This window comes from Miniopterus natalensis, chromosome 2, assembly GCF_054644295.1.
Source record: "Miniopterus natalensis isolate mMinNat1 chromosome 2, mMinNat1.hap1, whole genome shotgun sequence".
NCBI lineage: Eukaryota > Metazoa > Chordata > Mammalia > Chiroptera > Miniopteridae > Miniopterus > Miniopterus natalensis.
Window position 1 is genome coordinate 74,030,132 of NC_142082.1, and position 26,858 is coordinate 74,056,989.

General features: G+C 40.1%; 1 protein-coding gene across 1 annotated transcript; it reads left to right on the forward strand.

Annotated features, from left to right (window-relative positions):
* Positions 1–2,011: 2,011 nt before the first annotated feature.
* Positions 2,012–26,772, forward strand: SLC25A30 (solute carrier family 25 member 30). Its single transcript, XM_016205439.2, has 10 exons — positions 2,012–2,462; positions 8,362–8,482; positions 10,198–10,345; positions 13,502–13,596; positions 14,469–14,554; positions 18,647–18,742; positions 19,372–19,496; positions 21,487–21,625; positions 22,947–23,027; positions 23,948–26,772. Exons 2-10 carry the CDS (start codon positions 8,419–8,421, stop codon positions 23,987–23,989), a joined length of 876 nt encoding a protein of 291 aa, XP_016060925.1. The 5' UTR covers positions 2,012–2,462; positions 8,362–8,418; the 3' UTR covers positions 23,990–26,772.
* The last annotated feature ends 86 nt before the right edge of the window (positions 26,773–26,858 follow it).

The following is a 26,858-nucleotide window of genomic DNA, read 5'->3' on the forward strand; positions in this document are numbered from 1 at the left end:
TGGGACAACGCGATGCTGTGCTTCCCTATGAAAGTACACATCACCTTTAACTTTTCTTAGTAAAAAGTTTAACCTGAATCTAATCATAAGGAAACAATTTGATAAATCCAAACTGACACAATCTATGGGACAATTGTCCTGGGCTATTCAAATATGTCAAAGTTAGGAAAGATTTTTTTTTTTTAAATGAGAGGTAGTAGACTAAAGGAGTTTATATAAAGAGGTGTGAAATCAAATGTAACAAGTGACTCTTGGGTAGATCCTGAATTGAAAAAAAAGTGTGTGTTTATGACATTTTGGGACAGCAAAGGAAATTTCAATGTGGATGGTATACTGAATAATATGATGAAATGTTATAAAGTTTCTTGTTTGTGATAATGGTGAGGTATTTAGGGGAAAAGCAGTGTTGTTTTCATCTTTCCAATGGTTCAGGAGAAACAAAACCTGTATAGTGAGAGAGGACACAAATGTTGTGAAACATTAGCATTTAGTGAAGGGTATACTGTTCATGGGACTATGCTTTCAACTCTTCAGCCAGTTTGTAAATTTTGAAACTAAAAAGCTGGGTTAAAAAAAGCCCAGCCCAACCTGTGTGGCTCAGTGGTTGAGCATTGGCCTATCATCCAGGAGATCAAGGTTTGATTCCCTGTCAGGGCACAGGCCTGGGCTGTGGGCTTAATCCCCAGTAGGGGGCATGCAGGAGGCAGCCGATCAATGACTCATCATTGATGTTTCTATCTCTCTCTCTCCCTCTCCCTTTCTCTTTCTTAAATCAATAAAGATATATTTTTAAAAAATACAAATAAAAAAAAAGCACAAAATTGGTGTAACTACTATGGAAAACAGTATGGAGGTTCCTCAAAAAATTTAAAAATAGAAACACTGTATCACCCAGCAATCCCACTTTTGGGTATTTATCCGAATAAATCCAAAAAAATAATTCAAAAGACTATATGCACCCCTATGTTCTTTGGAGCATTATTTACAACAGCCAAGATACGGAGGCAACGTAAGTGCCCACCAATAGATGGATGGATAAAAAAGAACTGGTACATATATATATAATGGAATGTTACTGGGCGATAAAAATGAAGGAAATCTTACCATTCTGGACAACATGGATGAACCTAGATGGTACTATGCTAAGTGAAACAAGTCAGACAGAGAAAGACAAATACCATATGATTTCACTTACATGTGGAATCTAAAAAACAAAAGAAAGGAACAAACAAACTCATGGATACAAAGAACACACTGATGGTTGCCAGATGGGAGGGGGATGGGGGATGGTGAAACAGGTGAAGAGATTAAGAAGTACACATTGGTAGTTACAAAATAGTCAGGGGGATGTAAACAACAGCCTAGGGAATGTAGTCAATAACACTGTAAGAACTGCAAGGCGCCAGGTGGGTACTAGACTTATGGGGGATCACTTCATAAGTTATATAAATGTCTAACCACTATGCTGCACACCTGAAACTGATATAATAAATGCCAACTGTAATTGAAAAAACAAACAAAAAAGAAGTGCAAGTTTACTGTTTCCAACTGGGGACGTTCAGTGGACAGAAAGAATCAGCACCCTGAGGAGGCTCCTTTTCCGTGGCTCCCGTACAGTCCCTAACTTTCTATTTCACCGCCAGCCGAGCTCAGAGGCCGCAGGAGGCGCCCCCAGATCCCATTCCTGCGAGCGGGGAGCCGGCTACAGGGGGAGCCCGCTCCGCGGTGCCCGGCACCTTCGCCCCAAGCCGCCCCCGGCTCCGGTGGGCGTGGCTGGGCGGGGCCGAGTCGAGAGAGGCCAATGGGAGCCAAGCTGCGGGCGGGGCCGGGGCGGGGCTGCGCGCGGGCTTCCGGGCCGCCCCCTGCGCTCCGCAGCCTCTCCCGCAGCTTCCGGGCAGTCGCGGTCTCCCGCCACCCGGTAAGGCCCAGGGGAGGGGAGGAGAGGGCGCCGGGCCGCCGCCGAGTTAGTTCCCGGCCGCTCCGAGCGCGCTCCGGGGCGCCCCCTCCTCCAGCCCGTCCCCCTTCCCTGCGGCGCGGGGAACCGGCTGGCGCTACCCCTCCGGGCGGCCGGGGCTCGGGCTGGGACTGTGGTTGGGGCTGCGGTCCCGGAGAGACCCGGCGCTGCCTCCGACCCGCGGTTCGCGGGCAGGGCCGGGCTCGGCGGGGCGCGAGGTTCCGGAGTCCGGCCCCGCTGCTCTGGCTGCCGCGGCTCGCGGTCGGGCGGGTTCCTCAGGAGCGCCGGCGGCCACCCTCCGCACTTCGTGGTGTTGGGTGACTTCTGTTCCAGCGCCCCTGAGATGCAGGTGTGAGGCCCGCCCGGCGTGTCCGGCCCCCGCCGTGCGTCTCCTGCCTGTGCATCCGTCCCGCTCGCGCTTCGTTCAGCGTGTGCAGCCCGGGCGCCGGCGAGCTTCTGCTGAGGCAAAGGGCACGCTGTACTTTGAATTGCCCCGGGAACACGCCAGGTTGGTTCATGTTCGCAAGGACGGGTTGCATTAATTTGCTCGGGAAGTTAATGCAGCTCTGGATTTTAGCGGCTTTTAGGTGTAAGTAATTTCACGTAAAGCAGTTGTGATGATCAGCATTATTGTTCCTGCGCAAGAATAGCAAAGCAGTGTCGGGACTGCCAGCAGATTCTAGATTCATCCAACTCAGGTAGTGAGAAAGATGGAAAGGCATGAGTTTTGGTCTTGGCTTTGTGGCTGCCAGGTTTTGTGATCATGGGATCAGTTAATTCATGCGAGAGGAGATACAGTTTCTAAGATTCTCACATTTGCAATCTGTGATGAGCTTATTTTTGGTCCTGTACCCTTGAAAAGAATGGCAAGTAGGAAAAGTTCATGGAAGGCAGTACTGCAGGGCACAAAGATTTATGAGTGCACTGAACTTTAGAGACTGTGGTTACAGTTTAGGACTGCAGACTGAAAAGGGAACACAAAATCAAAAGAACTTATCTAGAACTAATTATGTTAGAGAAACTTGGAAAGCTTTCAGAAGTTCTGGTAGCAATGACTGTATTTAATTACCTCTCTTTGCAGCTGTACAAATATGGTAAGGAGAAAATAAATGCTAAGTAAGAAAAAATACAGTTGAGAGGATATGTAACTTAGCATATTTCCTAAGTGTAGGAAGAATCCTTCAGAATTCATAATTTGTATGGACATTTGCACTCAGGAAACCCTTTTTTAAAAAAAACAGTTTTGTATTTCTCCTGCGAGAAAATCTTACATTTATTCTGAATGTTCAGAATTCCCTACCCTTCCACTGGCCAATATTTTTTAACAACCTTTGGAAAATAGTGATTTTCTTTGTAGTACATAGAGGAAAGAGCTTGCCTTGTGTTCTTTCCAAGACCTTAGTTTGATGCTTTGTAGTTGTGTGACTAGGGAAAGTCACTCCTCTCTCAGGTTGTATTTCAGTTGTGAAATGTGGATAATGATACCTGTTTCATGGAGTTGTGATAATTAAATAAAATCCTTTAAGTGGAAAACGTGCAGCAATGCCTCACATATCAGATATTCAATAATGACATCAATTGTTAGTATTGTGTTTAGAAGGCAGCAAAGAGAGGTGGTCTCTGGGTGTTAGGCTAGAGTGTATGCCTGAAGAGAAGTGCAAAGTGGAAAGTGATCGACAGCCACTGCTATCTATCCCTGACACTGGAATTTTGACCAAGTTGTAATCCCTTCCCTGAATCTCAGGCAGAGATGCTTCCCAAACACAGGTGATTGCTAAGAACACATCAGTCTCTCTGTGTTAGTCTGTCAGTCGTTGCACTTCATTAGAGTTGGACTTTTTCCCAGAAATTGTGCTAGGAAGTTAAGGAATGCGTGTGACAGTGAACCCCTCCAAAGAGAGCTCAAAGACAATGGCTTAGTTTACCGAACAGAGATTTCAGCCTAAGATAACTGAAGCCCTGTCACAGCTGGCTGTGGTCAGTATAGTTTACTGGACATTGCAGTCTTTGCTAGAACCTTTTCTTGTTAGGATGTTTGACTATCTACCAATGCTTTCTGGTTATCTAAACCAAATTCTTCCTCCACTTAACGAACATTAACTTGGGAAGGCACAGTAGTCTTAACTGCTCAGGAATCTAGTCTTAGCATTCGGAAAGGAAAGGAAAAGAATTCAAAAGTTTATTTTCCCTCCCTTCCTAGCTAATTTTAAAAAATTATAATTGAACAGAAAGTATTTTCTTAGAGTTTAACTTGGGATGCAGTAGTGGACGCTCATTTGTGGAAGACACATTTATTGTGGTGGTACATTTGAATAGGTACTAATGGGTGGGTGAACCATCCCACGTGATTAAAAACCATGGGGGTGGGGTGGGGCAATTCCACAGCAGTTTTGAGCTCTAGTTGAGTATTTACAGATGAGTATAACGCAGAACCTGTGGGTTGTAATCTAACTAAAAACTTAATATCAAAACCAACAGAAGAAAAAGTAGCCAAATTGCATTAAAACTAAACTAGCAAAAAAAAAGTAGTGGCAGAAAACCAGGAAGTTAATCAGTGAGATGGCATGAGGTCATATGACAATGTAGTCTTTAAAAATTGTTTGCTTTTTTAAATGTTTCTTTATCTTTATTGTTGAGAATATTGTTGAGATGTCCCTTTTTTATCCCCACTGATCCCCTCCACCCCACATCCATCCCACCCCCAGGCTTTCCCCATACCAACGTCTGTGTCCATGGGTTATGCTTATAAACATATAAGTTCTTTAATTAATCTCTCCCTACCCACACCCCCCCTCCTGGCCTTGCCTCTGAGATTCCTCAGTTTGTTCCATGCTTCTTTGTCTCTGGATCCACTTTGTTCATCAGTTTATTTTGTTTATTATATTTCACATATAAGTGAGATCATGTGGTACTTGTCTTTCTCTGACTTGCTTATTTCACTTAGCATAATACTTTCTAGTTCCCTCTGTGCTGTGCCAAAGGCTAAAACGCCCTTCCTCTTTATAGCTGCATAGTATTCCATGGTATAAATGTGCCAAAGCTTTTTTAAAAATTGTCTTGTTTTTAAGTTAGAAGTTAGTATAATCCTATTTCCCATAAATATTTGCTGACATTTTAAAGGATATCTTTGTGTATATATGTGTGTGTATGTCCATATAAATGAATACATAGACACACATAATGTATTCATTGTAGAAAAAGTCATTATTTAATAAGATGAATAAAAAGAATGAACAATATTGTCATCTTCGACAATTTAAGTGATAAGTATTCCAAGGTGTGAATGGGCCACAGTATATTTAACCCACTGATTTTCAGTAGCAAAAATGATGCTTGGGGTGTCCCTGAGATCCTTATTCTGTAGATGGGGCCCTGGTGTCTGTATTTTTAAGAAGCTCCGCCTCCAGGTTAGGAACAACCAATAAGCAGTCCTCTGTGTTCCACACAGATGCTTGATGAATATGTAGAATCACAGCCAAGAAAATAATCATGTGGAGGTTAGGGAAAGGGAGTAATGGGGAGCAACTGCTTAATAGTTTTCTTGTGTAGTGATGGAAATATTTTGGAACTAGATAAAGGTAGTGGTTGCATAACGTTGTAAATGTAGTAAGTGTCACTGAAGTGTTCGCTAAAGTGGTTTATTTTATAGTATGTGACTTTCACCTCAGTAAAACTACCCTGAAAAAAAGAACCATATGTGCACTGCCTTTGTTGTTATGTTGGAAAATAAATTATCCCTGTTTAGATTGACTACATTCTGAATATTGTATTTTCTCTTAATGCTTTTCTCTTAAATTAAGCACATTTGTATTGTTTATAAGATGCATCTTATCAGTAGTACCTTTTGAAGCTTAGTAATATTTCCTCCTTAATTAAAATGCCATCACTCCTTTATGATATTGGAGAGCCTCAGGTGGCAACAGAAAGAGCCCTGTACTTGGAAGCAAAACACGTGGAGTTGGAAGCTCAGCTCTGTCCCTGTCAGCTGAGACAGCTTCCTGGTCTGTTTTTTAGTCCTCCTATCCCAAACTTATTGGGGGGATCTACTGAAATTATTTATATTGAACACTTCCATATGTCATTGTTACGTAGTTACCATTTTTTAATTGATTTCTTAGAGAAAGAGAGAGACATTGATTGGTTGTTTCCACTTATGCAGTCATTGGTTGATTCTTGTATGTAGCCCTGACCTGGGCTCAAACCCGCAACCTTGGCATATCGGGGCGATGCTTTAACCAACTGAGCTACCTGGCCAGGGCCTGTAGTTTCATTTTGTTTTTTAACTTGGATTCAGCAAAGTTCAACAATGGGTTGAGGAAGGTACTACTGTATAGTAAATGAATTATTAGACAGTCTATAACCTACAGTGTTAATCATTATATTATGAATTTATTAAGGCTAAGTACATATAATATCAAGTATTTTAAAGGATAATGGGGAGATGAATTTTCAAGGACGGCTTGTTCGTTCTCGGTAGTGAAATGCATCAAGTATATGATGATTTTCTAGTTCCATGCTTAGGGAGCTTTCTGCCTCACTTACAACCATTCTGAATTTGATTGATGTTCATAAGTGAGGAATAGCTATTGGTAGGTCTATTTAGGGTCCCCTTTGGGTTCCTTGTGTTTTCTCTTAGTTCAAGTAAGCCCTTTGACTTTGTTGAGAACTGACGATCTTGTCAGTAGTAACTTATGGTAGGCCTCTCCTGGGAAATGTAGACTTGGGAAATTCCTAAAACATTCAAAGTAGAAACATTGGGCATTTTGCTTGCCAATAATAACTCTAATAAATTAGAAGTTTTGCCCTGGCTGGTGTTGCACAGTGGTTAGAGAGCATCAGCCCTCGCTCGCACCAAAGGGTCATGGGATATGATTCCCGCTCAAGGGCATGTACCTGGGTTGCAGGTTCATTTTCTGGCCTAGTCAGGCGAGTGCAGGAGGCAACCAGTCGATGTGTCTCTCTCACATTGATGTTTCTCTTTTTCTCTTGCCATCCCTCCCTCCCACTCTCTAAAAAAAAATCAGTGGAAAAATATCCTCTGGTGAGGATTAACAAACAAAAAATAATGCCTCTTATATCACATAATTATAAATAAATTCTACCACATATTAATAAATTAGAAGTTTCTTTTAAACCAACACTAATTATTCTTGATGATATGTATATACACAAAAGTGTGTTAACTTGCATGTATTTCCTGTTAATGAACATGACGCCATATTTACCGACTGGCATGTAAAACTGCAGAACATATAATGAATGTGGGGGGCCTGGCTGTGGCAGGCATGTGAATATATGTCAGTGCACTAGGACCTATAAGGGGAAGGAGAATGGAAGTCAGCGTTTGGTGAGTGTCTTTTGTGCTAGTTTAAGAATATATGTTTAATCCCCACAGTAGGTCTGAAAGATAGGTATTTAGCTTAGTGATTAAAAGTATGGGCTCTACCCCTAATTGATTTTGTTGGCTGCTGTGATGATGACGATGTTGTTGTTAATGAAGAAAAAACAGAGGTTAACAGGAATTTCCCTTGGAAGGAAGTTGTGTGGCTCTGACCCCAGAATCTGCCTCTTTCCTTCACACCAAACTGCCTCCCAGCTGTTACATAGTATGGGTACGAGAAGAGAGCTAACATTTATAGAGTGTAAACTAGAAGTACATTTTGGTAATTTTAAGTAATTGTTATTTTACCTTGCGACACTGGACTGCAGCATTTTTTAATTTTTTGCTCCAGTGCACCTGAGGGACTTTAGTGCCTCTCAGGAGGGACTCACTAAGACAGTGACAAATAGCAAATACTGAAGAACAGAAAGTAGACTACCCAGAATATAGCCTCCATTGTACCACCTTGAATACATATACACATATCAAGGTATCAGTATATTGGATTACTTAAGGCCTGAATGAGAATTAGGCAACTGATAAAGTGAGAATGGTAGTTGCTGATTTGGGGTTTAGTAGATAGGGGTGCTTTGCTTTATTAAGGCAACGTTCCTATTCCACACTCGTTGGGAATTGTTGCAGGGGAGTTTCAGTGATAGCATCTGATAGCATTCTCCAAAGGAAACACAACTCTATTTATTTATTTATTTATTTATTTATTTATTTTTTATTTTTAAAAATATATCTTTATTGATTTCAGAGAGAGGAAAGGAGGGGGAGAGAGAGAGATAGAAACATCAATTATGAGAGAGTCATTGATCGGCTGCAGCCCGCAACCCGGGCATGTGCCCTGACCGGGAATAGAACCCCGATCGCCTGGGATCCTAGGTCGACGCTCAACCGCTGAGCCATGCCGGGCCGGGCGGAAACACAAGTTTAAAGAAGAAACTGCGCCTCCACCCCTGGATACTGGTCCTCATTGGTGTGAGAAGTTCCAACTTTGAAACATCTTTTTTTTTATTTTCAGGAAAAACCCTGTTGGAGGCTGTTTCTGTGAATTAAAGGAGAAGGAACAAGAGTGAGAATGTCAGCCCTCAACTGGAAGCCCTTTGTGTATGGAGGGTTGGCCTCCATCACAGCCGAATGTGGTAAGGAGCCGGGTGCTGGAGTCAGGTCAATTTACCTGCTGTATGTGGCGATGATTAAAATTTAAGGTCACGATTGGTGTTTGATGTGAATGTAGTTCAAGCATAGAATGTGAGATTATGAAACAATCTCAGAATTCAAAATTTTCTACTTTTAGTATGCTTTTTCAGACAAAAGAGTCATTTTTACTACTTATTGGCAGTTTACAGTTCAAAGTTTAGTGGAGAGGAAGTTGAAGTTGTTGATCAAACAGAAATTTTATGAATCACTTTTTAATTACATCAGTACCTAGTTTCCTTGTCTGTTTCCCTACTTTACCCCCACCTTTAACACATTTGACAGTAAAGAAGTTTGAAGAGCCCCAAGGTATTCCCCGAGCCAGAATTGATTGACTGTCATTATGCCGTCACTTTATGCACATGACCCATATCCTATTCATGACTTCTTCAGATTAGTTGAGGTCCACATCAAGTCCTGTTTATTCTTTGTTTATTCCCTGGACTCATTTATTCAACAAATATTGATTGAGCAGCTGCCAAGTGCCAGGTGCTGGGCTGGCCTTTTCATTTGCTTCCAGGGCTCAGTCACTGCTGTCCTGGGACGAAGGCTGCCCCTGAGGAGCCAGTGAGGACCAGTGTCCATGGGTGGAGGCGCAGTAACCACCCACGCACGTTGCTTGTGCGAGTGGGCTCTCCCATTGACACAGTAAATCACATTTACTGAGTATGAGTTTCACATATATGGGTGGACTGCTAGGCATTATGTTAAACTCTTTAATAGATTTACTTTTAGACTGTAGAACACACAGTGAGAACTCCTTTGAAAATGAACTTATCTCTCTTTATTCATAATGAACCCAATTTTAGCCTTCACGTAAGTAAAAAGTAACATTTTATTTTCTTAATTTTTATTTTTTTATTTTAATCCTCACCCGAGGATGGATGAATACACACACACACACACACACACATTTTATTGATTTTAGAGAGAAAGGGAGAGAGGGAGAAAGAGAGAAACATCAATGTGTGAGAGAAACATTGATCAGTTGCCTCCCCACCAGGATTGAACCAGCAACCCAGGTATGTGCCTTGACTGGGAATCAAATCTGCAACCTTTTTGGTGCACAGGATGATGCTCAACCAACTGAGTCACGTAGCTGGGCAAAACTAACTTATATTTTATTTTTTAAAGTTATCTTTATTGTTGAAAGTATTACAGATGCGCCCCCCCATTGACCCCCTCCTTTTCACCTGCCCCAACACAGGCCTTCCTCATACTATTGTCTGTGTCCATGGGTTATGCATATAGGTTCTTTGATTAATCTCTCCCCACCCACTCCCCCACCCCTGCCTTCCCTCTGAGATTCATCAGTCTGTTCCATGCTTCTATGTAAAAATAACTTGTATTTTAAAATGGATTTCTTGGTTGTCTAAATCATTCCATGTATCTACTTTTTATAGCAATGCAGTTTCCTCAAATCTTATGTAGAATAAGATGAAACATAAGTAAAAATGTAAAGAAAGGAAAATATATTTATGCCTTTTTAAAACAAATTTTTTGGTTCCTATTTTTTAATAGAAAAAAGATTGCAAAGTATCTGTCTCTGTTTCTTCGTTTATGTTCTACTTTAAATGTCTCTTCAGTAATATGTCATATGCATCTTTTATTTAGTGGACTTTCTTTTTATTAAATGAAAATATTTCTTTAAAATTTTAAGGTACATTTCCAATTGATTTAACCAAGACCCGGCTCCAGATTCAAGGCCAGACGAATGATGCAAACTTTAAAGAAATTAGGTATCGAGGAATGTTGCATGCATTAGTGAGGATAGGCAGAGAAGAAGGCCTGAAAGCGCTGTATTCGGGGTAAGTGGCCTTTGTATGCTCTATTTTACTGCTGACCTTTCAAATGAAAGTCTTTCAGACTAAGAGTTCGTAGAGAAAAAGTAAAAGTTTGAGTTGTATTTTTAAAAAGCAAGTAACATGGTAGGTTTTTCATTTTTAATATCAACTTTATTGTATTTATAAGTATTTGACATACTGAATATTGTGGTTAAACTATTTTATTATACTTAAATACAGATTATAATATAAAGTTACATTTGTTTTAAAAAATACCCTGTAATTTAGTTTTTTACTCTGAAAATAGCCCTCCCCTGTGGCTATTATGAATTACCAAGTTCTTTGCCATAATGGAAATGGTATAGCATTCCCCATGGGTAAGAATTGCAGTAAACTACTTTTCTTTAATCCAATTTTTAATAAACAGTGTGTAGTAGGTACTAGATAGGAAAGTGAGTAAGACAAGGTCCTGCCTATGTCAGTCAGAGTCCCTGCAAGAAACAGAATTCATTTGGGTGTTTTAAATGGAGAGAGTTTAATTAGGGACTACCTAAGAGTTAAGGGGACAAATGAAGGATATTGAGAACCTAAAAACCAGCAAAGTGAGAAATTGTTACCAACCCAAGGAAGGGAATACTTGAGCAGAGCCTACTGTGGCTGGAGCCTTGAAGGAACAAACAGTAGCTGTCAAGGGATGCTTTGGTAGTGCCCAAGTTGAGGAAGAAGCACCTCTGCTTCTTTCTCCTCCCTCCCCCCCTCCCTCCCATCTTCTGCTGGCTGAATCCCCTTGAAAGTCAGCTGACAGAGGAGACTGGGCGATGTAGTCCATAGACACCAGCCTCTCAGGGCACAGAGCAGAACAGAGAAGGGTGAGAATGGATCTGGGGGAACAAATAGGGATCAGTAGCAGCATGTTGTCCCGAAGGAACTATTGTTTACTGGGGGCTGCAGATGACACACATGGGATTACAGTGGAGTCTGGTAAGTACTAGAGCCTGATAGAGGTATCAGTCCTAGACTGTGGGGATAAGGGAGGAGGCGGGTTTTCAGGAAAGCTGTTTAATTCAGCAGACACTGACTCATCTTGAAGGATCAAGAAGAGTTAGCTAGGTGAAGTTAGAGAAAAACTGTACTCCTACAGAACCAGTAGTATGTGCCAAGAGAGCATGGCACATCTAGAAACTGCAAGTAATTCAGCATGGATTTCATGTAGGAGTAGGTTAATAGCAAGAAATGGAGTTGGAGTGCTAATAAGGGGTTAGGACATGGACAACCTCAGGCCGTGCTAAGCATCTGGATTTTGCCCCATATACCACAGATCACAGACTGGTGCACAGTCCTCCCACCCACCAGTCTCTGAAGGATTTTGCTTTTCAGTTGAGCCAATACTTTTAAATATGAGAAACTGTATATAAAAACCTGAGATTCCATCTTCTCAAGAGAAAACATCTGGGACCACGTTCATTCACTTATGATAATTGTAACTTCAGTTAACAATGCTTTCTCTGATTTTCCAAAACCTCTGCCACTCACATAGTGTGTGTGTATGTGTGCAGTTAGATCCAGCCCACTTTGCTCACTACGGCTTCTATCTAGTACCTGTAAGTACTTGAGTTTGCTACACCTGTGGCAGACAGGAGGCACTGAAGGGTTTTGAGTAGAGGGACTGCTATGATTAGGTTCCATTGTAAAAAGATGCCTGCCTGCCATGGGGAGAAAGAATTAGAGACTAGTAACACTGGAAACAGGTCATCACGTAGGAAGCAGAGACGACAGGGATCTGATCTGGGGGGTTGTCTTGGAGATGGAGAAAAAGAAGACAGCTTAGAAAGCTAGTTAGGGCATAGGATTCACATATCGTTTGACCTAATATATGAGGGAGTTTGTGGGGAAGGAGGAGACACAGCTAATGTCTCGATTTCTGGTTTTGGCCATTATCTAGATGGAATGGAAGTTTCATTCCCTGTCTAGGAAACAGAAGAGGAGAGGTGATTGTTTAGACAGGGAAGATAATTAGTTCAGTGTGGATCACTTGATTTGGAAGTAGGTATATTATGTATGAATTGAGACATTAGGAAGGAGTTGGAAATGTATCTTTGGATCAGTGTTGGAAACATGAATTTAGGAATCATCAGTTAAAGTCATGGGAATAAATAAGCTCACCCAGGCAATATGTGGAGCAAGGGGAAATGAAAAGCATAGGACAGATTCTGGGAAACCCCAGAAGACAGGTAGGGTGCTGTAGAGAAAAGAAAAGAAACAGGAGAGGGCGATATTCTGGCAGCTCAGGGAGAGACAGCTGCAAGTAAGACAAAGGGTGGACTGACCTAGCCAGTTTGGCTCAGCGATTAGAGTGTTGGCCTGTGGACTGAAGGGTTCCAGGTTTGATTCTGACCAAGGGCACATACCTCGGTTGCAGGCTTGCCCTGGTCCGGGTGTATGCAGGAGGCAACCTACCAATGTTCCTCGCTGTCTCTCTCCCCCTTCCACTCTCTCTGAAAAAGCAATGGAAAAAATGTCCTCGGGTGAGGATTAAAAAAAAAAAAAAAAGACAAAGGGTGGACGGTAGTAAATACTGCAAGATGTTATATAAGACGCTAATTGAAAAGCATCTTTTAATTTAGCAACACAGATGTCAGTTGGCCACCTGTTTTGATGGAGAAGGTAGAGGGATGCCAGATTGCATTTTGAGAAGTGGGAAGTGCAGAAAGAGAGCTAGGAGTACAAATGCCACAGGGTGGTTCTAGGGTCAAGGAGGGTAATGGGAAGGAGGGGAAATAACTGAAATGGCCCCCAAGGAGGTAGGAGGTGAGCTCCAGAACATCAGTGCAAGAACGATAGGTGCTTCCAGAGGCCAGATTTCACCAGGCGCATCATATTGAGAAAGGAAAGCTTTTACATTTTAACATGAATGGGCATATAGAGCCACACGTTCACTTATAGTTTCACTGAGATTAAATATGAGGGGCTGAGCTTTCACTTAGTGAGCTAATAATATGCTCAAGTGTTTATTTCCTTTTTGGATTATACCTATGTATTTTTTAAAAACTATGTTTTTGTTGGATTTTTAATTTTCAGACACCTTTTTTAGAGTAGTTTGTGGAAGGCAAATGGGTGATTGTATCTCTGCATGTGAGCCTTCTAGAATTATTTTTGTCCCTTTGTACATTGGTTTGACAGGATTGCCCCTGCGATGTTACGCCAGGCTTCCTATGGCACCATCAAGATAGGCACTTACCAGAGCTTGAAGCGATTATTTGTGGAACGCCCAGAAGGTCAGTGGGAAATCTTTTTTCCACTTATGGACAGGAGATGGGTTGTTGGTTTTTTTATTCAAGTGGTTTTGTATCAGATTTACTTGTGACTTGACTGCTGCTGAGGAGAACTGTAGGTATGAAGTCTAAATGAATTGTGCTATAGCAAGTCAGTTATCAGCTAAATCTAGGGGAGTAACAGTTAAAAAGAGCAAATGTTTTGATTAGTTATCCTCACCTCTAAAATGCCTAGACTATGAGGCTATGTTATAGTTTTAGCCAACTTAAAATTTTCTAAAATCATAGGAATTATCACCTATATTTCAGAAAAACAGTGAATACATTTCTTAGTATTAAGAACTGAGTTCTAATACTCTATTGCTGGTTGACTCTGACTTTGCTTTTATCCGTAGAACGTTATCTGTTTTTACAGAGGGGCAAGCACCAGCTAGCTATTCTGTGAGAGGGGTGAACAGGAGCTAAGATGCCTTGAAAGTCCTTTGTTATACTTCAAATTAAATATATTAAATGTTTTTTAAAACTTTGTCTGCATGTTATCTCATAGGAATATGTCTTTTTTATTCCCCTACCAGACATACCTCATCTTAATTACTACAGCGGTCTGCATTTACACACAAAAGTGAATTGGTAGATGGTTACTCACTTTGTGTGATAATTCATTACTCCTTTTCAGATTGCAAGCAATTTTGCTAAGTAAAATTCCTTTAGCCAACAAAATTCCTAATCCTTTTGAAATTACTTGATTCATAAGGCATAAATTTCTTTATTTTCTTAAGAGGAACAAGTGGTATGTAAATGAATTACACCTGTATTTGTTATTCACATAAAAAGCTCTGTACGTATGAAAAGTTACATAATGTCTTTGTTTACAGATGAAACCCTTCCAATAAATGTGGTCTGTGGAATTCTCTCTGGAGTCATATCCTCAGCCATTGCCAATCCAACTGATGTTTTGAAAGTAAGCAGTACCCCTAGTATCTTCTAGGCACAATCCACATTTTCTTACTGAGAACAATGTTCAGATAATGAAAATCTGCAAATATACCATACGCTGCTGTGTATGTGTGAATCTGTTTATAATTTAAGTGTTGTCAAGACTAACTTATAAATATCCACTAGGTGGATTTCCCACTGATACAGATGAGCTCAAAAGTAGAGCTCATTTTAGAGAAGAGTTTTTTGGTGATTAAGCAGAAAAAAATTTGGGTTTGGATGCATTTGAATTTTTCATTGAAAACCTCCCTTGTTTTATTGGCTCATTAAAAAAAATAGATGGGCTTCACGTTTTATAGAAGTATGCTTATTAATGACCATTTCTGAATGCATTATTTCAGGAAATACTGATGAAAATATTTACTTAACCACAATTAGACATAGCATATTAGACAACCCTGTTGACAATACCAGGGATTATAGCATTCTTAAATCCTGTTTGGAATAAGGCAAGGGAATAAACTAATTAAATAAAATAAAAATTAGTCATGAGTTACTTTAAAAAATTTTTTTATCTTTATTGTTGAAAGTATTACAGGTATCCCATTTTTTCCCCCCATTGACCCTCTCCACCTCGTTCCCACCCCCTCTCCAGGCCTTCACCCCATTATTGTATGTGCCAATGGGTTTTGCATATATGCATATAACCTCTTTGGTTAATCTCTTCCCACCTTCAGCCCCCTTCCCTCTTCCCTCTGAGATATGACCGTCTGTTGCACGCTTCAGTATCTTTGGGTCTAGTTTGTCAGATTCTTTTTTTCATTAGCTTCTTCTTAAAGAAGACCCTTCAACATTTCATGTAGTACTGGTTTGGGGGTGATGAACTCCTTTAGCTTTTTCTTATCTGTGAAGCTCTTTATTTGACCTTCAGTTCTAAATGATAGCTTTGCTGAGAGAGCAATCTTGGTAGTTTCTTGCTTTTCATCACTTTGAATATTTCTTGCCACTCCCTACAAAGTTTCTGTTGAGAAATCAGCTGACAGTCGTATGGATGCTCCCTTCTAGGTAACTAACTGCTTTTCTCCTGTGGCTTTTAAGATTCTCTCTTTGTCTTTAACCTGTGGCATTTTAATTATGATGTGTCTTGCTGTGGGCCTCTTTGGGTTGATTGTTAGGGACTCTCTATGCTTCCTGGACATGTAAGTCTATTTCTTTCACCAGGTAGGGGAAGTTTTCTGTCATTTTTTCAAATAGGTTTTCAATTTTTTGCTCTCTTTCCTCTCCTTCTGGTACTTCCATAATATGAATGTTGGGCTGCTTGAAGTTGTCCCAGAGACTCCTTACAATATCTTCATATTTCTGGATTCCTTTTTCTTTTCGTTGCTCTGATTGGGTGTTTTTGTTTCCTCATATTCCAAATTGCTGATTTGATTCTCCATGTCCTCTGCTCTACTGCTGATTCCCTGAAAATTATTCTTCATTTTAGTTCATGTAGCCTTCATTTCTGATTGGTACTTTATTATTTCATTGATGATCTCACTAGTTTCCTTAATAGTGTTACTGAGATCCTTGAGCATCCTTATAACCATTATTTTGAACTCTGTATCTAGTAGCTTGCTTGGCTCTATTTCATTTAGTTCCTTTTCTAGAGATTTCTTCTCTTCTTTCCTTTGTGACATGTTTCTTTGCCTCCACATTTTGGCTGTTTCCAGGTGTTTGTCTCTATGTATTAGGTAGAGCAGCTACGTCTCCTGGAATTGGTAGAGTGGCTTTGTGTAGTAAGCGTCCTGTAGGAGGGTCCAGTGGCTCAGCCTCCCCAGTCACCTGAGCTGGGCCTTCTAGGTGCTCCCCTGTGAGGGCTGTGTGCACTGTCCTGTTGTAGTTGAGCCTTGGTTGCTGTTTGCGTCACTGGGAGGAATTGGTCGAGTCTGACCACCGGGTGCACTGTCTCTGGGGCCTCCTGGGAGGTGCAAAGTCAGCCTCTGCCTATTCCTTGCCCAGGGCCACCCAGCTTGAGCTACACAGCAAACCATAGATGGCTGTTACTTGTGCTGGGCTTGGAGGTATCCAGGAGAGGCCAAGCTATGAACCAGTCCAGCCTGCCACTAGTGCCAGGCCTGGGGCCACTTATTAAGAGGTATGGGGCATGCTGAAGCCAGCTGCTGCTTGTTTGAGACATTTTAGTAAAGTCCTAAGCATGAGGCTAGAGAGGCCAATTGCATAGAAAAGCCACTGGAAATGGCTTTCATGAACTTGTAAGTAGGGAGGGGTGGGGTCTCCAGGAATCACCAGGGCGGGGCCAAAGGCCTGAGTCAGGTTGATGGCGATTCAGATACGGCACCTGCCTGCCAGCTATGTGGGGAAAGGACTCGCCATAGGAGCAATGGCCTCTGCCCGCTCTTCTCTCTGGGAGAAAGCTGCCCCTCCACCTCTCACCCTGATTTCAGGCAAGCTAGCTCCTCCCTGAATGTCCCAAGTTCCTTTCAAGCTGCTGCCCAGAGTCAGAGCTGAGAGGGTGTGAGTCTGAGTGAGTCCATGTGCCGGCCCTTTATGAGGAAAGCCTGGGACTCCTGCAGCCTCTGCGTCTGTCAGTGACAGTCTCCGCTGGTTTCACAGCCTGAAGTTGTGGGACTTTTCTTCCCAGCCCTGAAGCCCTGAGCTGGGGGCCTGCTGTGGGGCTGGGACCCCTCACTCCTCCGGGAAACCTCCACCACCGAGGTGTCCCTCCCAGGTTTAAACCAAAGCACCGGGTGTGGGCCCTTGGCGGCATCTCCATGATTCAGCCCAGATCTGCCCCGAATCTCCGCCCCTCCTACTGGTCTTGATGCTTCTTCAGTTCCCTTGTTGTAGGGCTTCTGTTCAGCTAGATTTCAGGAGGTTCAGAGTGAAGGTTGTTCTCTCTTTTAGTTGTAGTTTTGATGTGGTTGTGGGAGGAGGCGGGTACCGCAGGTACCTACGCTGCCATCTTGTCTCTCACCTCATGAGTTACTTTTTGAACCCTCTAAGATACTCCTGTTTCTCCCTCTGTCTCCTTTTTTCCCCATATTATTTAACCAGAATTCACTATGCTTGTTCCTTGTGCCAATTAGAGTACTTTTGGTGTTTAGAATCCAAAAATGAGTAAGACAGAGACCCTGCCCTAGGAGTCTTCAATCTGATAAGAGATTCTGACAGCATCAGAACTTTAGCAGCAGCACGTTGAGTACTTTACAGTTATGCATGGTGAGGGGACAGTGTGGGAAGGCACCCTTACCATAATTTTACCCAATGTTGGGGTAAGATTGCTGGAGAAAAATACCTGTACTTCTGTTAATCTCTTAAACACATATCAAGGCTCCAGGAAGGCAGTTCCTGTATTTTGGTTTGTTTTCACTTGTTAGCATGGCAATAACTGTTCCTTTTAAGAAGTTAGAGGTAATGTATTTGCTCCCTAAACCAAAATAAGGTACATATTTTTTAGTAAGAAATATCTTTTCATTAAAAATGCAGAGTGCTACCTGAAACATTATTTTTATGTTGGAATCTTGGTCATGTGAATACTGTGGCTGTTGTAAAGTTCATATGTAAGTTCAAGTGTAACCGAGTGTGACAGGCATCATGTGACTGTCCCCTGGCAAACTCGCCGGCATACCTTTTGGTTCAGAGGGTTGAAAATAATAGTGGGTTGGAGTAACTAAAGAAATATGTTTGTTCTTGCTTAGTGTTGCCAAGTACACTGGATACTCTTACCAATAATGCTAAATTTTTAGAATTACCATCATATTCTCTCCTTCCTACTTAGTAACCTATAGGGGAAAAAGCCATTTTAAAAAAAATAGCCTTTTCAAAGACCATTTTAAAAAACTAATTTCTTTTTGACACTTAGTGAGCTATTTATTATATGCAAGATGTTCTAGACTCTTTTCGATGCTCTTTGTTGAATCCAAAGTGCCTAAGAACCAATCCATATATATTTTAGTCTACTGAGGATATTTTAAACTACCCTTATAGTAATATTTATCATTATAGTTTTTTTCTTTTAATGGTTATTAAATAAGAGATTGGGTGATTTTTCAGAGGTCTGTATTTGGTGAGAAATGTGATAGTTTCTTTCTCATGTTTTTAAAATAATTTCTAGATAAGAATGCAAGCACAGAGCAACGTCATTCAAGGAGGAATGATAGGCAACTTCATTAACATTTATCAGCAAGAGGGAACAAGAGGACTGTGGAAGGTAAGCTTGAAAATGTATCCAAATATTTAGTTCTTTTTTTCCTTTTTGAATTTATTTTTTTTCTATGTCCATCATTTTATTTAATCCAAATGGTATAATGGAGTAAGGGAAGAAGAGTGACATCTGCCCCTGAAGATATTTTATCTGTAAAATGGAAATTTAAGGAATATGTCATGATTTGAAAATATCTTTTGAATAATTCATATATAAGAAATTCTGTGAAAGTTGAACACTTTTTTGTTTGTTTGCTTGCTTTTTTTTTTTTTAAGTTCTTATGGAGAAGGGATTTCTAGTTCCCAGATACGTTGAATTTTTTGATATATGTGGTTTCATGCCTTTTAAGTGAAGATTGTTAATTAGCTTTTTTTAGTATTCTAATGACTTGCCAGTTGCTAGAATAGACCCTAATGGTCACCCAGAACAATCCTGTCTGTACAAGGAAACTGGAGGCTCTGAGAGGTTACTGTCCTGGCCAAGGTCTGGCCAAGGTCGTACAGTTAGTGACAAAATCAGAATTTAACTTTGGAGCGTCTGACTTTTTACACTCTGTTTTTTTCTACTGTGTCTGTATATTTCTACCCACCAGCAGGACAGATGTCTGAATCTCTGTTATTAATGTTTTTACTCAGGGCGTGTCCCTTACTGCTCAGAGGGCCGCTATCGTTGTTGGTGTGGAGCTACCAGTCTACGACCTCACTAAGAAGCATCTGATTCTCTCAGGCCTGATGGGAGACACTGTGTATACTCACTTCCTGTATGTTTATGGATTTTTAAATTAATATTTTAGATACGCATGAGTTTAGGGTAGAAATTTGCTACAGATTTGTAGAAATTTTAAAGCTTATTATAAAAATACTGTATGCTCATATTTGAAAAATTACATTACAGAAATGAACCAGGAAAAAGGAAAAGTCCTTATCCCTTTACATAGGTAGCAGTTGTTAACAACTTAATAAATACCTTTCAGGCATTTTTATGCATATGCAAATATTTCTACAAAAGTATATTACATGTACTTTATTATGCAAAGATTATGCTTTGCATTCCCTTCCTTGATTTTTTAAATTATTTTTATTTTTCGTCTTTATTGAGGCACAATTAACATGTAAAACTGGAAGATATTTGAAGTGTACAATGTGATGATTTAATATGTATACATTGTGAAAGGATTCTTCCCATCAACTTAATTAGCATATCTATCGCCTCACATGTTTACCCTTTTGTGTGTGTGTGAAAACATTTCAGTTCTATTCTCTTAGCAGATTTCAATTATACAGTGCAGTGTTATCAACTGTAGTCACCATGTTACACATTAGACCTTATTCATCTTACAGCTGAAAGTTTGTACCCTTTTACTGTCTCCCTGTTTCCCCCACCCCCTAACCCCTGGCAACCACTTTTCTACTCTTTGTTTCTATGAGTTTGACTAGGTTTTGTTTGTTTGTTTTTAAATTCCCCATATAAGTGATACTATGCAGTAGTTGCCTTTCTTACTTTTTAATCCTCATCCAAGGATATGTTTTTTTATTGATTTATTTGAGAGAGAGAGAGAGAGAGAAACATTGATGTAAGAGAGAAACATTGATTGGTTGCCTCCTGTACTGGCCCCAGCTGGGGATCTAACTCACAACCTAGGTATGTGCCCTGATTGGGATTCGAACCCACAACCTTTTAGTGTGTTGGACAATGCTCCAACTGGTTGAGCCACCTGGCCAGGGCTTGCTTATTTGCTTTTTAAAATTTAATAGTAGCTTTCAAATATCTTTCCATAGCAGTACAAACAAACTTCATTTATTTTCAGTGGCTGCAGATCATTATGGATGTATCATAGTTTAATCCATTGAGGAGTGATTTAGCCCATTGGGGACATTTGGCAGTGGAGACTGGAGACTGTTCCTATAGTTGTGACTAGGGGAGTACTGTTGGCCAAGGAGCTGCTAAACATCTTTCAATAAGACCGACCTACACAGCGAAGAATTATCTGATTCAAAATCTTAGTAGTGCTAAAGTTGAGAAATGCTGCTCTGAGTTAATTGATACAAGTGTGGTGTGTGGCAGTCTTATGAGACTGAAAGTTTAGTAGAACCTAAGACCCTGGTGGACATTATAGTGAGGAAATCTTTTACTCTGATCTTGAAGAAAAATGTGGTTATGATATGGCTAAAGTTACTCTGATATCTACCTGTAGGTGAATAGATGCAGTAGGTCAGCAATTTTCAACTGGTGTGCCACAAGAATTTTTAGAACATGCAGTACCTGATTGTTTAGTCAGGGGTACTGACCTCCATTCCCTTAGATTGTCAAATAAAAAAATGACAACAGCCAGTACAACATTAGCTGTCCGGTGTGAATGAATCAAAATTATACCTATTTATATATTTAATATATATATAATATAATATAATATATTTTTTGGTGTGCTGCAGAATTTTATGTGTGCCATTAGATGAGTAAAGTTGAAAATAGCTACAGTAGACCATCCTTGGAGGATGTTCCTTCATGTTCTATGATTCTTTGACATTTCAGAACCTAAAAGGTATGCTTAGCTGAGGGTGGAATTTATAAGCCAGTATAATCAGTGCTGGTGTTTAAGAAGTTTGTGTAGCTCCCTAGATATGGTCCTCATTTTTGATATATGTCTCCTTATTACATGTTACTTTAACACAGTTTGGGAGGAAGCTGTTTCCTGCCTTTGATAGTGATGGTGGTGACCTTTATGTTTTTCAATGGTATTTTCTTCATAGTTCAAGCTTCGCCTGTGGTCTGGCTGGGGCACTGGCCTCCAACCCTGTGGATGTTGTGAGAACACGTATGATGAATCAGAGAGACCTTCGTGATGGCAGATGCTCTGGGTACACAGGTACCCTGGATTGCTTGTTACAGGTGAGAATGAATGTCCATCTGTGTAGTGTTGGGAATTCCTTTCTTAGCTCATTAGCTTCCATCTGACCCACTTATCATGTTTCTTATCATGATTTAAAAACACAGGGTTTATAGCAAGATAGACCTGTGGGTCTGTTACTTGTAATTGTGTGACTTTGGTCAAGATACAGATTCTATACTTCAGTTTCCTCATAAGTGAAATGGGACAATAATAGCACCTGTATCATAGGATTATTGTAAAAATAATTAAGATAATGCCTTCAAAACAGCATAGTGCCTAGAATAATGTGGTAAGCCCTGTTAGTATAATTCATAATAATAAGGGACAGTATTGTGAAATAAGCAAGTTTATTTTTCTTAATCTTCAACATTCTAGTGATTGCTTCAATCAATGAAACTGTGCCCCAAATTTATGTGTTTATACTTACATACTGTTTATTTACTTAACCTAAGAAGTAACTAAACTTTGAGGCTATTGCAACTAAGATGAGTGATGCTCTAAAGCCCTGAAGTGATAAACAGTTTTTGCCACATGTGCTAACTTTTGTAAATACAAAATCAAGATGAATGTTTAGAAATGAAAGCTCATTTTCTTTATACCTTTGCTCTGCTGTGAATGGTGAAAAATCATATTTTCTGTGATCATAGTAGAACTGTGTCTCCTTCCAAAATATATATCTTTTGTGTTGAGTCAAAGTGGAATGAGTGTCTGTCATTCAGACATCTCACAAAGGAACACATCAATATTACCGTAATTCTTAGTTTAAAAAATAGGGCCTATTGCTCACGAGAGGACAGAAGTTTGCCACTGTCTCCCCTACTAGACTACCAGCAGCCAAAGATTAGGGGCCACTTTTGTGGTCTTAATTTTCCAGCATGATGCTGGCACATTCTAGACTTTAGATATTGCTCTAATGAAGCAAAGATACTTATTTGTAATTCATCCAACAACATGAAATAGTGGTGCTCTGAGTTATATTTTTACCACCATTGGTTTGTTTCTTTATCCCTGAGTTGTTTGTGGACTCAGATGGAAAAGAGGCAAAAGATTCTGGTTGGAATTAAATCTCATTTCTTATTCATTCAATTGTTGTTTTCCTGCTTTGGGTTTGGGATGGTTTGACATGGAGCCTTAGTCTTGAGTCACTTATGCAGAAACCTTTAAAGACCAAAAAGAGGCAGAGGGCAATGATTTCTTAGTCCTTGCAGACGGGATTTTATTTTTAAGAAAAATAGATTGGTTCAGTCAGGATACTATTATTAATGCATTTGACATAAGTGGAAAGTTGGAAGTTAAGTTTTTTTTCTCCCCTTATAACAGACATGGAAGAAAGAAGGATTTTTTGCTCTATATAAAGGGTTTTGGCCAAATTGGTTGAGACTTGGTCCTTGGAATATCATTGTATCCTTTTCTGTTGCAGGAGATCTGAAAAAAGATATAGTTAAAAGAATATTGTTTGTGTAAACTATCATGTTATTATAATTTAGAAGGTTTTTAGTCTTTTATGTTCCTCTGATTCAAGAAATAACTTCAGTTTCTTTTTCAGGAGGTATAAAGTCTGTGCTAGGCCCTATGAATCTTGATTCAATGATGGTGTTATTGAAAGGTAATGATATCAATAAAAAGTTTTATTTAGACTCTGTTCTAAAAGCTGAGAGTACTTAAAATTTCAGAGAGAGCAGGATTGGTTTTATTTCCCCAGCCACCGGTGGGAAGGATGTGGTTTGGCTGCAGTGTTATTTTAGAGAGTGCCTAAAGATAAACAGTTATTAGCTCTAGAATTATTGGGCCTTTCGGCACTATTTCCTATATCCCAAAGTGGGAGGTAGGAAAGAAGTGGCAGTTTATTAGACATGAAAGGGCAGAATTATAAGGTAGGGAATATTGGTGTCACCATCTTCTTGTTTCTCTTTATCTGTGCCTCCCCTCTATGGAGGCCTGCCCAGCAGAAACCCTGGAGGAGAGCTTCCCAGGGCTTGCTGTGTTTCTCTTTCATACAGAACTTAGAGTTCAGTAAAGTCTTCTCAGCACAGTAAAGTCACAAAAGCTAGGCAGTGTGGGTGTAATCTTAGAAAAAACTCCCAGAGCTGTTGCTGGGGGATTTATATATCTCAGCTGTGATCTTTCTGTTCCAAGCTGACTTTGGGAAGGCTAATGGGTAGATCTCTTGGGATGGTTAGGATGGAGCCCCTCGTAGTTAATCATGTTCATGGCATGTGGTCTTCCCAGATGTATTTGCTTGTAGGTTTGCTATTTGTAGATCTGTTTTTATGTGTTAGGGTTCAGATGGTATCTTTGCCAGCCTTAACTGATAACTGTAGTTCTTTGTGACATACGAACAGTTGAAGAAATTGGATTTATGACAAGTCAGGGCTGCATGAGACATGCCTCTGAAAATGCTAACTTCCAAAACAGCAAAGCTTCCTGTGTTTCCCACTGCTTCTCACTGCTTCTCACTGCTTGACTCGTCATGGATTCTGGGGTGTGAGCAACAGATGAAGACTGGGTTAGTTCAGACTGCTGTGTGTTGGCATCCGGCAGTCTGCGTCAAACATTTAATGGCATCAACCGTAACATTCAGACACTAGTCCTTACCATCAAAGTGCCCTTCAACATCAAAGATAATGTGCAATGCATGTTTTTGTTAAAGAAAACTTGCAAGAAGATCAGGAACTGTGAACTGTTTTCTTCAGGGGAGAGTAGCACCTGATGCATCTCAGCTCATAGCTGAGAGTACCAGACTGCTCTGAAGAAGCTCACTGGAACCGTGGATCGAGCCTCCAAGAGGGTATTATTGTTCCTGAACTTGGAGGCTTCTGCTTCTTGTCAGCTGAAGAAATCTCACATGTGGAGACCTAGACGTTTCAGCCTTAGGTATCACCCAACAGTGCAGGAAATAGAGCCCTGGAGTATTGCACTGCTTTATAATTTCCTATTTTGGCAGGATCTTTCACTTATAATAAGTGACTTTAAGCCTTTGAAGACTTGACCTTTGTGAGGAATTGTTACAAAGTATTAATATCATGTTGTCTGTGAAGGTGGCAGTTGTCTATGTTGATGGGAGGTGTTTCAAGCAGCTTGGGCTCTGTCTTAGGTCATGTTAGTAATTTGTTCTATGACTTTTAGCAAAGTTTATTTCCCAGTCTGGAAATGGGGATAATAACATCTACAGAAGTTGAGGGTCAAATGAAGAAAATACTAGTTGCTACTACTGGACTTGTTTGGTAAGGGTGTTTACATGCTGTCATACAGCTGCAATCTGAGAATGTACAGTCTTTGTGTGTGGCAGAGAGTCATTTTATCACGGACTGCTCATAATTCTGAGTGAATCCTGTTAAAGGCCTTGTGAAAAAAGAACACTGTATAAGTTAAGGTTTTATTATGTTTTCCTTAGCAAAATGTTGCAAGTGAATTGAAAAGTTGATTTTTCCAGATTTCCTACTTTTTACTTTAGTTCGGGTCATGTTTGTTAAAATATTTCCTACTTAGCTTGAATGGAAAATAACTTGCGTGAAATTTTAGAAACTATTTCTTTCATACTGCGCCTGTTTATCTAGTTTCTGATAAGAGGTGTGTCTTCCTTCTCTTCTGAAGACAAGATAAATCATTCTTCTTCTTCTTTCTTATCTTCATCTTACTCTTTTCAAAGTAAAAAGTGACTCTGATAGCCCCAAGAACTTGACACTTCTGCAAGACAGCCCCAGGATAGAGAATATATCTATGTACTTGGGTACCTTGTGTTCTACCCTTTGAGAACATTAAATACATACTAACGGGGGCTCTAGGGTACACACTTCTGCAGACATTTCTGTTCCAGTTTGTCTAGATCCTGGGCTGCTTCCTTCCTTGAAGCGCAGTAGAAGGAACACAGGTGTTTCTTGTGGACTGGTCATATTTCCTTCCAGTCACTTTCACCTTCTTTATTAATGTTGATTTTAAAAATTTTGTGAGGCAGAATTTTTTTCCAAAAATAAGAGGTAAGACCAAGTCATTAAAAAGAGAAGTGAAGAGTCTGGGCGGTGTGGCTCAGTGCATTGAGTGTCGTCTCATGCACCAAGAGGTCACTGGTTTGATTCCCGGTCAGGGCACATTCCCAGGTTGTGGACTCCATCCCTAGTAGGGACCATTCGGAAGGCAGCTGATTGATGTTTCTCCCTCACTGATGTTTCTGTCTCTCTCTCCCTCTCCCTTCCTCTCTATCTAAAAATCAATAAAAACATATTTCTTGGGGAAAAAAGAGAAGGGAAGAGTGAAGGGTGGTGGAGTAGCAAGTAGATGTGAATTGCTTCAAGACTAAGATGAAAGTCCAGATCTCCCTGGCACCCTCTAGAGGTGACTCTGGAGAGCTAAACTTGCTCAGTTCTCACTCCTGGTACTGAACCATATCTTCATAAAGAGGAAATTTTTCTTACCAAAACATTCCATGATGTGTTTAGGGCTTTCTATAGAAAGGCTTTCAGTTTTGAGTTCCTTGAGAAATAATTACTTATGAACCACTTTTTTAATGTAGAAAACATTTTCTTTTTTAAGTGTACATATCATTTCTAAGAGTAAATGTCATGCAATATTCATTATATTGATTTATTAAAATTGTGTATATCATACCAGAATGAAAAAAATTCAAAGCTCACTGTAAAATTATGTTTTGAAGAGAAAAATACAGTATTTCTTCAGTGTAAATTTATTAAACACTTTATAAAACAAGATCTTAACCTGTTTTGTTTTTTTTCTGCTTTCTGAGAGCGTTAGTGTTAATTGTTGAAGCTTCTAACCAAGAAAGAACTTAAGGACCTAGCATACTTGCTCCCCTTGTTTTCAGGGATGTGGCTATAAGTCTCCCTGCCCCCTTGTATAGTACTTAAATATGGCAAAAGGATTTTTAATTTTTACGACCTAAATGAAAAAAAATAGATTTTTTTTTGTTTGCTTGTGGGTATGTGTATCATTGATGCTAAATGTTGCTGATCTGTGATATAAAAAATGCCTCCTATGCTCTATATTTATTCTTGGGCTAGAAATAGTATATATCATATAAAAATTATAAAGTTTTCATAAGCCTTTATATTTCAAGCTCTTTATTTAAACATTGTTGGAATATGTGGCATAAACCTTGTTTCATTATTTAATAAACTGGAGTAATATATAATTACAAAATTGATTTGTGGTTATTTCAGATAAATAGAAACATTTGAACTAAGACACGCTCCAGAGAGTCCGGAAGGCTGGAGTAGA